Source organism: Talpa europaea, assembly GCF_964194135.1.
Source record: "Talpa europaea genome assembly, chromosome: 11".
Lineage (NCBI taxonomy): Eukaryota > Metazoa > Chordata > Mammalia > Eulipotyphla > Talpidae > Talpa > Talpa europaea.
The window spans coordinates 39859856-39873033 of NC_140078.1; the positions used below are offsets into that span (position 1 = coordinate 39859856).

The 13178-nt window shown below is 46.3% G+C and overlaps 1 protein-coding gene across 2 annotated transcripts in view; it reads left to right on the top strand.

The window, feature by feature from the left end:
• Positions 1–12919, top strand: part of SYNDIG1 (synapse differentiation inducing 1) — a gene marked incomplete at both ends in the record, with an annotated part of 114201 nt that extends 101282 nt beyond the window's left edge. For both annotated transcript variants that reach the window (XM_084247668.1, XM_084247669.1), the window contains one exon: positions 12761–12919. In XM_084247668.1, the coding sequence (XP_084103794.1) occupies positions 12761–12919 (159 nt within the window). The remainder of the gene's footprint in view (positions 1–12760) is intronic.
• Between the last annotated feature and the right edge of the window lie 259 nt (positions 12920–13178).

Consider the following 13178-nt stretch of genomic DNA (forward strand, 5'->3'; position numbering starts at 1 on the left):
GGACACAATTCAACCTATAACTTTCCCAAATAAAAGTCTTACAAATGCTTTGTGTAGAATAAAAAAAAAATTCAAATGAACAAACAAAGCAAACTATCTTGTTGCCTAATCAATACTATAGCAATTTTTTTAAAGATTTGTTTATTTATGCATACAAGAACAGGGTATAGGCCAGAGGTGGAGGGTGGGGGGTGGTGAGAGGATTCACCAGAGATAGAGTGGAGAACAGACAGGCCAATTGACTGAAATACATTGCTGAAGGGAGCAGTGGGCGAGTCAGGAGAGGTCTGCCCCACCATGTGGGTAGCTCCCTGCCAGGGCATCGAACTCATGCTGCAGTGGCTGCAGATAGCGTCATAGGTTGTATCTTAACCCCTTGCACCACCAGGGAGGCCCACTATAGGAAATTTTGCTAGTCTTTCATCCCATAGATGCAGAGATGCAGAGAGCATACAAGGGCGATCTTGAATGTCAAATAGCAGCCAATGATTACCTGACATTTGAGAAACCCTTAAACCTAAAAAAATGAGACTTAAACATATCAGGGAAGACTGGAGGAGGAGCTTGGATAGAAAGCCAATGCAGGAAGTAAAAATAAAAAAAGAAAGAAAAACTCTAAAAAAAAGGCTATACAGTTAATATTTTCTGAAAGATTAGGAATTAAATCAGTTTTCCGGAACAAAAATAGAAAGTTCTGAAAAAGCAACAGTGAGAGAAGACAAAGAACTCTTAGAAATTAAATAACATGATACCCAAGATAAAATTCCATAGAAGGCTTGGGAGACAGTTGAAAAATTCTCCCCTAAAGTATAACAAAAGGTAAAAAGTAGACAATAATACAGGAGACAATTGGACAACTGATCCAGAGATTGAACATCAAGGCCTTTCCAACTGACATCTCAGAACTCCAAGGGTCCCCTCAAAACCTCTAGTGAGAAGAAAGAGGGTGCCTCAGTATATGGGGTACAGAATGACACTAGACATTGGCAGGATTGCAAGTAAAGAGAGCATAGGGCAATGTCATCAGAAATTCAAGGGTATTTGATTTTCCATGTGGAACTTTATACCTGACTAAACTATCGAACAAGTGGGGCAATAAAAAAAATGATCAGGGGCCTCCCCTGGTGGCGCAGCAGTTGAGCGCTGGGTTGAGAAGCTGCCAGCAGCCTCTGCAGTGCCGTTTCGATCCCCGGCCACTGGTGAGAGTCCCACATGGCGCGCAGACCTCTCCTGCTGCCCGCTGCTCCCCTCAGCAGTGTACTTCTCCAGTCTTCCTGTTCTGTTCACCACTCTGGCTCTGGTGAATTCTCTCACCCTCCCACGCTTCTGACTGTACCCAGTGCTTGTATAAATAAATAAATAAATCTTTTTAAAAAATGATCATTTATAAACATGCAAAGTCAAAGGTAGACCACCCATGTCAATTCCCAAGGGAGTTCACAACCCTGTGCTAAAGGAATAGCTCTTCCTGAAAAGAGGCCTGATATCTAAGAAACAAAAAATATAGCAAAGTAGGAAAGAAAAAAGAATTCCCAAAATGAGGCCTAAGGTGTGGCACCAAAGAGCGATCAGTTTAAATTGGAGAAGAAAGACAAAAGACGCCAGGAGTGTGGTCTCTAAAAAAAATAATGAGGCACGGAATTGTTATATTTGATCAACCAGGAGAAATAGTTTCAGTAGGCTGTGATGAGTGTAGTCAAGAAATAAAATAAGTCCATGAAGTAGATGAGAAGCAACACTAATCAAAGCTATAAGAAAATACAGCAGTGCACTCTGGGCAGTGAACAGAATGTGCATGGACAAGTCAACTCAATGCTGTGATGACCCACTGCAGGGGATGGGGGAGGAAAGAGGTGGCCATGGCTCATGGCAGGACATAGTAGGAACAGGATCAGGGGACATTTGTAAGAAAGTTAACTCAACATTCACCATGGTAGTTGGTCAGTGATGGTTATTAAATTGATAAACCAAGAATAAAAATAACATACTTCAAAAAAATTAATAAACACCAGACAAATCCATTAAGACATTTAAATATGTTTTTAGGAAAGAACTTCAGAGGTAAAGAAGTTCTATGCCAGTGCCACTGACATTTAATTTTATAAACATTTCATAGATATTTTTAAACCCCTGTGCATATTTTTTCTGATTATAAAAACCATTTTCAAACTGAATATATGCAGTCCTTTTACAGGACTTCTGCTCCTAGCTGTATACCAAACAGAAATAAGTATATATTTCATAATAGAAAGTACCAGAATGTTCATAGCACTCCTATTCATAATAACCAAAAACCAGAATCTCTAAGGGTTGTTGCACAGGAAAATGAATGAATAAATTACACAATAGGACACTAAAGAATAAATGATCTATAACTGCATACACCACGGATCAGGCTCACAGACAGTGAAGGAAGCCAAGCACACTAGCATTTGCAGTATAGATCTGTGATAGCAAGTTCAAATACAGCTAATCCAGGCTGTTTTAAGCAACACATTGTTTCCTGTGAGGGGCAGAGCAAGGCTTCCACGTATGACATGTTCCGCTCTTCATGCAAATGCTGTTGAAATGGTGTGTTCATGCTGAGAAAATTCAAGTTGTGCATCATAAATTCATAAATCATGTACTTCCCTGTAGTATGGCATTCATAGGGAAGTACACAATTTATGAGTGTGTTGATGCACAGTTTGGTGGCTTTTCTATATTTATATACTATAAATATATATTGTGTATATATAGTTTACATATATGTCAAGTGTGCCAAGCATAACATTCATAAAGTTAACACTAGCAAATGTCAATATATATACACACAAGATATATACGTGTTGTATATATACATATATATGTTTACATAGAAGCGACTTTTGAAAAGAATGAAGGACATGGAGAAGTCAGGATGCAAATATATGTCCATTTACAAGTACTCAAATTTGAGAAGTAGGGGGGCAATTTTCAGTCTCCTTGATTTTATCTCTAATTCTGATTTGATAGTAAAACTTCTTATGATCTTATGATCATTATTATCTATATTCTGAGGACCTGTTATACCTAGAAGAGAATGCGGGTATAGATGGGAGTAAGAGAGTAGAGAGGGTTTCTTGAGAGCCAGGACAGCTGGTCACTGAGCCCCTGGCCTGAGGTGGCTGTCAGAGGTTTGAAGAGACAGGCTGAGTGGAAGCACCCCTTGTGCTCCCAGGGGCTCCCATTTTGCTTAAGTTCCTCTTTTATTTCCTTTGCCATCCCTTGAGGAATCCCAACCTTCTAGTTCTCCTCTCACATACCCTGTGTATGTGGGGAAAACAAGGCAGATTTCCTTCTGGAGGCAGCCAGACATCAGCAGGTGGGACTGTGAGGGAGGATGAAGCCTCTGGAGGTTCACATGTCCCAGGGGCTGGAATAGTGGCTGCTCCTTCCTGTGTGTTGTCACCTCTGTGGTCTGTGGCAAATGCCATCAAGGGTGACTTTGAAGATAGAGCCCCTCAGACCTCTCTAGAAAATACAGAGAATCCCCTCCCCAAGATTACAGTGATCCAGACCCAGAACGTGGGGGAGCTGTGAGAAGGCCTGTCCTCAAGGTGGGCACCCAGGTGAACTGGGGTTGGACTTAGGTTTTACCCAAGCATGGTTGGTCCACTTGTTTCAGAGCTAGTCCCCTTTCTGTCATTCAGCCCCAACTGTCGACAGAAGATTCATTTTTAATGGTTTAAAATAAGAGTGACAGGGCCTCCCCTGGTGGCGCAGAGGTTGAGTGCTGGGTTGCTAAGCTGCCCGCAGCCTCTGCAGCACTGGATCTATCCCCGGCCGCCGGGCGAGGGTCCCACATGGTGCACAGACCTCTCCTGCCACGCCCGCTGCTCCCCTCAGCAGTGTATTTCAGTCCATCTGACTGTTCTGTTCCCTACTCTGGCTCTGGTAAATTTCTCACCCTCCCTCGCTTCTGACTGTACCCAGTGCTTGTATAAATAAATCTTTTTATTTTTTTTTAAATAGTTTTTTTTTTTTTATAGAGGCATGTTTTTATTTATTTATTTATTTATTATATTTGTTTGTTTGTTTTGTTTATACATGCACTGGGTACAGTCAGAAGCGCGGGAAGGTGAGAGAATTCACCAGAGCCAGAGCGGGGAGCAGAGCAGGCAGAAGGACCGAAGTACACTGCTGAGGGGAGCAGCGGGTGGCAGGAGAGGTCTGCGCACCATGTGGGATCCTCCTCCGGTGGCCGGGGAGCAGCCGGGGATCGAACCGGCGCTGCAGAGGCCGCAGGCAGCTTCGCAACCCAGCGCTCAACCGCTGCGCCACCGGGGAGGCCCTAAATAAATCTTTTTAAAAAATAAAATAAAATAAGAGTGATACTTAAAGAGGGATGATCATAAAAATGTATTGGAGTAAATACATGTACAATAAGAAACCTGCATGTTGACTTCTGAGTGAGAGACCCTCCTCCCTGGAAGAGGCTCCTGCTGCCTAGGTTTTGTCTTAATCCTTCTTTCTTCTCACCCAGAATACAAAGTCGCATCCGCCTCTTTTTCGAGTGCAGCTCTCATTGCCTTGTCAGTGCGTAATGAACGTTAGACAGCAATAAATAACGGGAATAACCTTTTGCAATAATGCAAAGAAATGTAATCCACCCAGACAGATATTGGTACCAGAGGAAAAATGGGCCATAAAGTACCCAAAGTGCTATGAATTTCCAGAGATGCTTCCGGAGGCAGCAAGTATCTTAAAAAATCTCCAAGGCTGGTGTCCAGCACTGACATTTTCTGTGAGGCCCTTTCCACTGTCTGTGGATGACTTGGCATATTGAAATATCTGACCTTACCAGCTCTTATCCCCCAAAATAGTGACTGTAAGAAAAACAAAGTGGCAGGGATACATCTTAAAGAAAGTCATGATTTTTTCCAGAACTTCAAATGCCAGGCTAGAAAACCTGGTATTTTCCAGCTACAGGAAATGAAGACTTTGGCAAAAACTTGTGGCAAACTCAGTCCAGAGCTAAGAGAAAAGTGGGTCCAGGGTTCATGGGCCACCTGAGAGAGAACAGATCCCAGGTCCTTCGGAACATCTCCGGGAGATCATAGGAGCGGGAATGGTAACCTGGCAAGGGGACGGAGCAGGCTGGAGGGCCCCGCAGCAATGTCACTTAGGACTGGGATCAGTGACTCTTCAGGCAAGAGATTTCAAATGTGAAGAGTCCTGTGGATCCTCAAGATACCGTTAGCTCAAGCGATGACCTGTGGAAGTCCCAAGGCCTCCCCAAGCAGATCTCAAGGAACGTTCTCTTACTGTGTCACACCAATTTCCTTCATGCTGCAGCCGTTCCATTTATTTATTTGCCCCATCCTCAATTCGGAGGGAAGGCATAAAATTAATTTACACACAAATTAACACAAAGCATGTATGTGAGGCACCAGTTCCTCAGGGGTCTGGCTAACCCCACGCAGTGTTCAGCCCAGCAGATTCAGTTTTTAACTTACTTGAGCTGACCCCACACCAGGGTTCTCTCCGTCCTCCTCCCTGTGAGACTGTCTGCGTGTTTTCTCCTAGGTCTGTATTGTCAATGTGGTGGCCCCCAGCCATGTTTGGCACCTATATTTAAATTAATTAAAATTAAATTCACTTTAAAATTCAACTCCAAGTTCATAACGTCACATTCTAAGTGCTCGGTAGCCACATACTCGATCGTGCAAATATGAAAAACACCTCCATCACCTGCAAGGCTCCTGCAAGGCACTGGCCTGGACAGCCCCTCTGGCTGCTGGGTCCTCTCTCTCCCGCCTCTCTGAACTACCCTCCCTCTCTGCCCCCCATAACATTGCACCCTGCCTGCACTTGGATCACCAAGTCCTTCAGGGTACTCAGCAGAGCAGTTATAAATATTTCTTTTGTGGATGTGCCTGGTTTATATCTTCCTTATCAGCTTACAGACTCTGTAAAAGACAGTGATTATCAGCCAAGGGGATGCCTCCAAGAGGAATATTTCTGACAAAAGAGTATCCCACTCAGAGCAGCGGGGGAAAGGCTGAGGACCGCTGCACAGTCTTCCATCACTTATTCATCCCTGCATCCCACTCACCATCTGGGCTCCTGCTGAGCGCCAGTGTGTCCCTCTGCAGGGACAGGCAACTACAGCACCCTGTCCTGGGTGTTCCCAGCGCTGGGATGGAGACCATCGGGGCCTCCAGGGTCTTTGCCTCTGCAGGTGCAGGTCAGGTTCCCTTGGAGACGGAATACATGAGTGAGGGACAAAATGGTGTTGCAGGACCAAGAGGCCACTGGGAATTCAGAGGACAGGGCAGCACGGAGAGGGAAGCCAGCACGCCTCACCTGACCAGTCTCCCGCGCACCCACATTTGCAGGTGAAACTAACATCTCTTTTCCTTCCCTCCTACTTTCTTTGCCCAGTTTGATATCAAGATTTTACTAGTTTCGTAAAATGAATGTCTCTTTCTTATCTGTTCATTTCGTTCTTAGCTGAATCATTTCTAAAATTATGTTAGGGTGTGAGAGTAAATTTTTAAACTCTGCTTTCTTTTCAGTTACTGCCCCTGCCCCAAGATATCCACTGGCCTGACTTCTGTGTCTACAGTACAGGTTACTTTGGCCTTCATTGTGCTTCATCTAATAGAATTATGTATCAAGCTGCTTTTGTTCAACATTCTAGTTCTGAGATTTATTTCATTACCACTGTTGGTACCATTACTATTTATCCACTTTTATTGTACATTTTCCTGATTTCCTCTTTGGGGTTCTTGTGATTCATATTTCTATGCACATTCTTGTCGTAGATGTCTTTGGTTAATAAACACTTTCTCTTGAGAATTTACCAGGAATGGAATTGTTGTAGGGTGATGAATCTCTGTGTTCAGCTGGAAGAAATACTGACAGTTTCCCTAAATGTTGATACAGATTTACACTCTGATCACAAGTACATAAGAATTTCGGTTTTTGCACATTTTTGCCTAATTTTGGTCCACTGCCTCCCTTCCACTTGAAACTTTCTGGGGGTTGGTATATAGCATTGTTCTTTTAAGACATACTGCAGGGCATGCCTATATGCCTAGGAAGGAGAGCTGTGTCTCTCCTCACTTAGCTTCTCCCAACTTGCCAACCATGCTGTCTGCCACTTCGGGGTGAATATGGGGGGCAGGCACAGGAAGTCTCACCAACTCAGATCGCCATACATACCTCACACCCTCTGGGCCTGGGCAGTAGGAACACCTTTCTTTCTCAGCTGGTCATGTTGGTGAGTCGCAGAACGCCATGCACTTCTGTATCACCAACTCCAGTGTTCTTGAAATAGCCCCCGTGTTTCTCATCAGCCTCTTCTATGGAGGTCCACTTGCCCCTCGGTTGGGGTCCATATCCTTTGGGCAGGATTTAAGACACTCCCTGTGCAACCCATATCTGGTCCTTGGAACATTCATGTCTGCCCTCTCGGGCCTGCCTTCACACAGACGTGCTCCTCTTGGCTTCAGCCCTGAAGCTACAAACCAGCCTACACCTGCCGTTCAGATTCTCCAGGCAGAAAATAGCCATCTACCTCTGTGCAGGGGACAACATAAGGACACCTAGTGTCCTACCAAAGCAACTTTCATTAAGTCTAAAGTGAAAGGCAAACACCTACTTCCAGCCCATAGAGAGGACCCAGGATTCACAGCATAAGCCATATTGTCACTTCAAGATCCTTCCCCCAGAGAGTAGCAAGATTGCTGCAGAGTGAAGAGAGAAACATGCGCTCTGAGGGGCTGAGGGACATCTGCTTCCTGACCGTGCGTGTGTCCCTTGGAGTGGGGCTTCTCTGGTTCATTGAGTCTCAGGAGCATGACCCCTGCTGATCAGCCTCTAGCTTCCATCCAGGGGATAAAATTGCTGGCCTTGCCAATTTTCCTCAGAACAAATCTTTTCCTGCTTGTACCTCTTCTGTTTGTTTATATGTTCTTTATTTGCTCAGTTTAAAAAGCACTTCACTCAAGGGAGAGGAAATTCATTGTTTTCACAGTAAAGTTTCAATTTTGCCCTTCAATTTGAAAATCAAGTTTTCTCCATATCTTTACACCATGTAAGTGAGGAAGGCTCTGGAATAAAGAATCAGTATGGAATGTTTCAGCATGTAAAGTTTCCATCAGAAATGTCCCTGTGGGCTGGTAGGAGACAATACCTCTGGCCTGTAGGCTTAGAGCATTTCCCCTTGTTCCACCTGGAGTCCGGGCTTCTTGGGTCCCACAGCTAATTTCCACATCCTGGGACAAGCTCCCTCCCTCCTGGAACTTTTCCTCCAGGCAGACTTTTCAAGGTACCCCTGAGCTCTCTTGGCAAAGATGGTACAGAGGTTGCTGCTCAGGGCAGAGCCAGATATGTGTTCTCTGTTTCCCGAGCCAAATGCCCCCAAAAGGAAAGAAAAAACCTTACTTGTGACCTGTTAGCAACAGAACATAGAAGGAAACCCCAGTGCAAGAGGAGGTACCTTTCCAGATGGAGAGCAGGGAACCTTCCCGAAAGTTCAGGGATGGAGTGGGAATGCCATTTGCAGACTGGTACATGGGTCTGGCTTGTGCCACACCATCACCCTCCCTTCTCTCTAGCATGGTAGCCCTCGAAGCTCTACCTCTGGGATGACAGGGCTGTACCAAGGGGAAGCCTTGGACCTGCCTTTAGAGAATATGCCCTAGGGGTAGGTACAAACTGTTAGTCTCATCCTAGGTGCCCAAATTTGTCACTCCCCTGAGGGGTGGCTCCAGATCAATTCCACTCTGGCAGCAGGAGCCACCAATATTGACAATCTGTGTGTATGTCCAGCAATTTTGTTGGAGTTCAAGTTCACAAAGGGGGTCAGATTGAGCTCTGCAGTGCTCCCTGAAGGGCTGCCAAGATCAGTTCCCCAGATGCCATGAGACCAGCTTCTGGCTATAGGGGGATCCTGAGAAGACTAAACCAAGCAGTACTTTGAGGTAGGGACTAAAGCTTCCAGTCAGGGGTCACTGTAAGCATGAAACTGCCCCTGAGCCCTTGTAGTAGGGGCACACTGGAGGATGCTGGCTCCCTGCCCAGTCTCAGCCCAGGATGTGGAGGTGACAGCAGCCTCAGTCAGAGTAGCTCCTCTGAATCTGACCCTCAGAAACTGGGAGAGATGTGTTTGTTCTTGTTTTAGCCACAAAGCGGGGACAATGTGTGTCTCAGCCCTAGAAGTGAACACAGGCTTCAGGAGAGAACAGGCTGCTTGGCTTCACCCACAGACACCTGGAGCCTCTTACCTGTGAAAATCACCCCAAGTCAGGCTGCCAAGGACCACCTTCTGGGAGCCCACTCCAGACTGATGGACCGAGGTCAAGAACACACCCCTGCCTATGAGCACAGCCAGAAAATGTGGCAAAGAACCTGGAACTTTAGGCCAGAAGTCATCAGGATAGAAACATCTCTTCAAGTTGGCATCCTGGCAGAGGGGCAGAGTGAGGAGCAAGTGGTTTTGTGGACACCATGATTTGTTTTCTGAAGCTGAAGGAAAGGGTGTGTGTTAGGGTGTCCTTTGTCAGACCATGGGGTTCTGTGTGTAGAGTGCCAATGGCATCACTACCTCACAGAGCCTCTGTGAAATGCAGATGCTGAGCAGCACTGTTGGAAAGCAGCCTGTTTGTCAGCAAGACTGTATCTGTTTGCTGATCATGCCCTTCCTGGTCTCTCCTCGGGACAGTCACCCTAGAACAAACATTGCACATGGAGGTTCTTGGAGTCCAGCTTGAATGTGAGAGTAGGAGAGTGAGGTAGCTCCCAGCAGACCCTTGGGCTCCCAGGTGAACATGTACCTGTGTGTGTGGAACCCTGTGAGGAGTGGTCTGTGGAACTGGGCCAACACTCAGAGGAGACAGCCTATTCCACTGCCTTCCTCCCAAAAACCACCAGAGAAGCCAGCAGCAGACACGTCAGCCAGTACCACTGAGGAACAATGAAGGGAGCTGATCACAATCCACGAGTCCAGACATTCACCAAATATTCAGTGAATTCTTACCCCAGGGCACAAGCACAAGCCCCAAGGGGCCACCTGTGCAAGGAAAATGTGGCCCCAGCCTTACGCATCTTGAGCTGGGAAGGCTGCTGCTGAACTCCATCACTGACATGCACAAACTCAGACAGATATGTCCTCTGAGCCACAGAACCCCCCCACAATGGGTCTGAATTCAGGGTCAAGGAGTGTGCCACCCACCTTCCTCTCTGTCTCTGCATCCTCTCCTGCAGCAGAGCGCAGGGCGGACTGTGATGGGATGGGGACAATGGTGGACAGGACTGTGAAGCTCCACTCTAACAGAGGGTGAGTCTTGGAGTGAACCCCAAGAAGGGCAATTACAGTAAATTATGTTATAGGACATTGGATTGTTTGGGAGTGCAGCTAGATAAAATGATATTCAAATCATCAAGGCTTAATTAATTAATGGCTATTGTACTAGGTGGCTTCCCATTTTGCACTACCTTAGCTCTGCATCGTTAAAGAGTCCTTGATGCACTCCCAAGCTCACTTTTAAGACAAAAATTGGGAGATGAAGACATAAAAACTGGCCTTCAATATCCCAAAGTTAGGGTAGAGATGGAAGCCACGAAGGAACTGGAGTCTCTTATCCACACTAGCCGTAGCTCCAGACCTCACCAGGACAAGGTCAGTCCTGCAAGGATGGTAATTCATTTCATGAGTTATCTTTGAGTCTGACCCTTTGTGTCCATTGCAAAGGCATCGGCATCTTTTAGTCTGAGTAAACAATATGTAGAAATATCACTGAAGACACGTAGAAATTGGGTCTGGGTTAAAGATGGGCTAGAGGGAAAGATAGGGTATTCTACTAGAAAAGAAGGTCTTGCCTTTACCACAGCCAACCACAGGGGGCCCCCATTAGGTCTGGTTAATTTGCCTCTGCATCAAGTGATACCCCGACCATGTGTGCAGGACCCTCCACCCACATCAGCCAAAGAGCCAAAGAGTTCCCCCAAGTCCTGGTGTCAAGGACAGGATGTATGGCAGCAACAACCACCCCCCCCCCAATGCTGTCCTGTCTATTGCCCTCTCTCCACACCTCAGCCGTCAGTTTGGAGATTCCACTGTATAACACCGCTTCTTTGTTCTTCTCACTTCTCTCACGCCCCAGATATATGTCCACCACAGCTCCTGTTCTTGGCCACCCTCCAAGGCAAGGAGGAGGAGGGTTGTGCCGTCCTTGTGAGCGCCGTATCTCCTCAGGACAAAACTCATCTCAGAAATCCCCCAGACAGTCCACCGAGCTATGCCTCAGCCACAAACCACCCCATCTGCAAGGAGGGTGGGGAGAGAGTGTCTGGCTTCCAGTCTTACTTGTAGAGGGAGGAGCACATGAAATGAAGGGGCTGGGGATGGGCATCTATATTGGCCACAAAACATCAAGCCTTGGGCCTCCCCAATGGCACAGTTGTTGAGCGCTGGGCTACGAAGCTGCCTGCAGCCTCTGCAGCACCAGTTCAATCCCCGACTGCCAGGCGAGGATTCCACACGGCACGCAGACCTCTCCTGCCATGCCCGCTGCTCCCCTCAGCAGTGTATTTTGTCAGTCTGCCTGTTATCTCCCCGCTCTGGCTGTGGTGAATTCTCTCACCCTCCCGCACTTCTGACTGTACCCAGTGCTTGTATTAAAAAAAAAAAAAAAGTTAAGAAAAATCTTTTAAAAAAATTAAAACAAAAAACATCAAGCCTCATACAACATTCAAACCCTTCTCTGTTCATAACTACTTCATGACTCCAAGGGAAATGAATCTTATTAAACCAGCACCTTGTTAAGCAATTGAGTGACCAGAAATATATGTATCAGCCTTCTCTCAAATTCATTTATTGATGGGTTAATTTACCAGCTTTAATGATGGCAGGGGAGAAAGACAGGCAGGCTTCCATAGCCACCAGCTGAAGAACTGTCTCAAGTATCCTGCAATTCATTTAACTCTCTTATGTCAGTTTCCTCTCTGGGAATTAAGAACTATAACTTCCTTCCCCACATCCCTACTATGTTGTAGATTAAATAAGTTAAGTGTTAACCTAGAAAATTGCCATTCAAATGAAAGAAAATGTCAATCTTGAATATACTGGATGGCAGGGAAGGTGCAATGTCTACCTCACACCTCATATAGTGCCCAGCACCCTGGATTCCATGAAGGTGGTGCTCAGCTAAGGATGGTGTGGCCGTGAGTATTAACTGGGCCATTTCATTCATTTTTTAAAATTTTCACTGCCTTGGGCCTCCCCTGGTGGCGCAGGCAGTTAAGCGCAGTACTGTGAAGCTGTCCTCAGTCTCTGCAGTGCCGGTTCAATCCCGGCCAGCCAGTGAGGGTCCCACATGGCACTGCAGATCTCTCCTGCCATGCCCGCTGCTCCCCTCAGCAGTGTATTTCGTCAATGTGCCTGTGCTGTTCCCTGCTCTGTCTCTGGTGAATTCTCTCACCCTCGTGCACATCTGGCCTGTACCCTGGTTCTTGTATAAATAAATAAATAAATCTTAAAAAAAAAAAACTTTCACTGCTTTGCAGTGTGGGAGGTCAATGATAAGTGCCCCCATTCCTTCCTTGGCAGTAAGAAAGCTATTGCCCTCATAGCCATGAGCAGGTACAATTGCTCTGGGTGGGTTCACCTGGAATCAGTAACATTCAAGGTTGAAGGGAACCAGGGCTGAGCCCTAAGCCTCACACTCACATCACTTGTCCATACTCACTCATCTTGACTTTGTTTTTCTTCTCCCTCCTCCCAACTCTACAGACAAACAAAGCCGTGGCCAAGGGGGACTTCCACCAGGCCAGCACCAGCTCCCGGCGGGCCCTATTCCTGGCTGTGCTCTCCATCACCATTGGAACTGGCATCTATGTGGGTGTGGCCGTGGCCCTCATTGCCTACCTCTCCAAGAACAACCACCTATGAGCTCCATCCAGGCGCATAGCTGAAGAACTGGGGACACTTGTGTGCAGACAGAGAAGGCAGGGCTGGCAAGGGATGGACACACAGGGAGACACACCTATATGATGCTGTACAATATAAGTTATTGCTGAACCACTCCATAAAGCCCTGGAATTTTCTCCCCTTGAATTTCTTTTGTTTTTACCCTTTAGTTTCATTTTCACAGCATTGTGTAGAGCAAGAGACATTTGGGCACTGCGAACCCTTCCAAGTGGAATTTCCA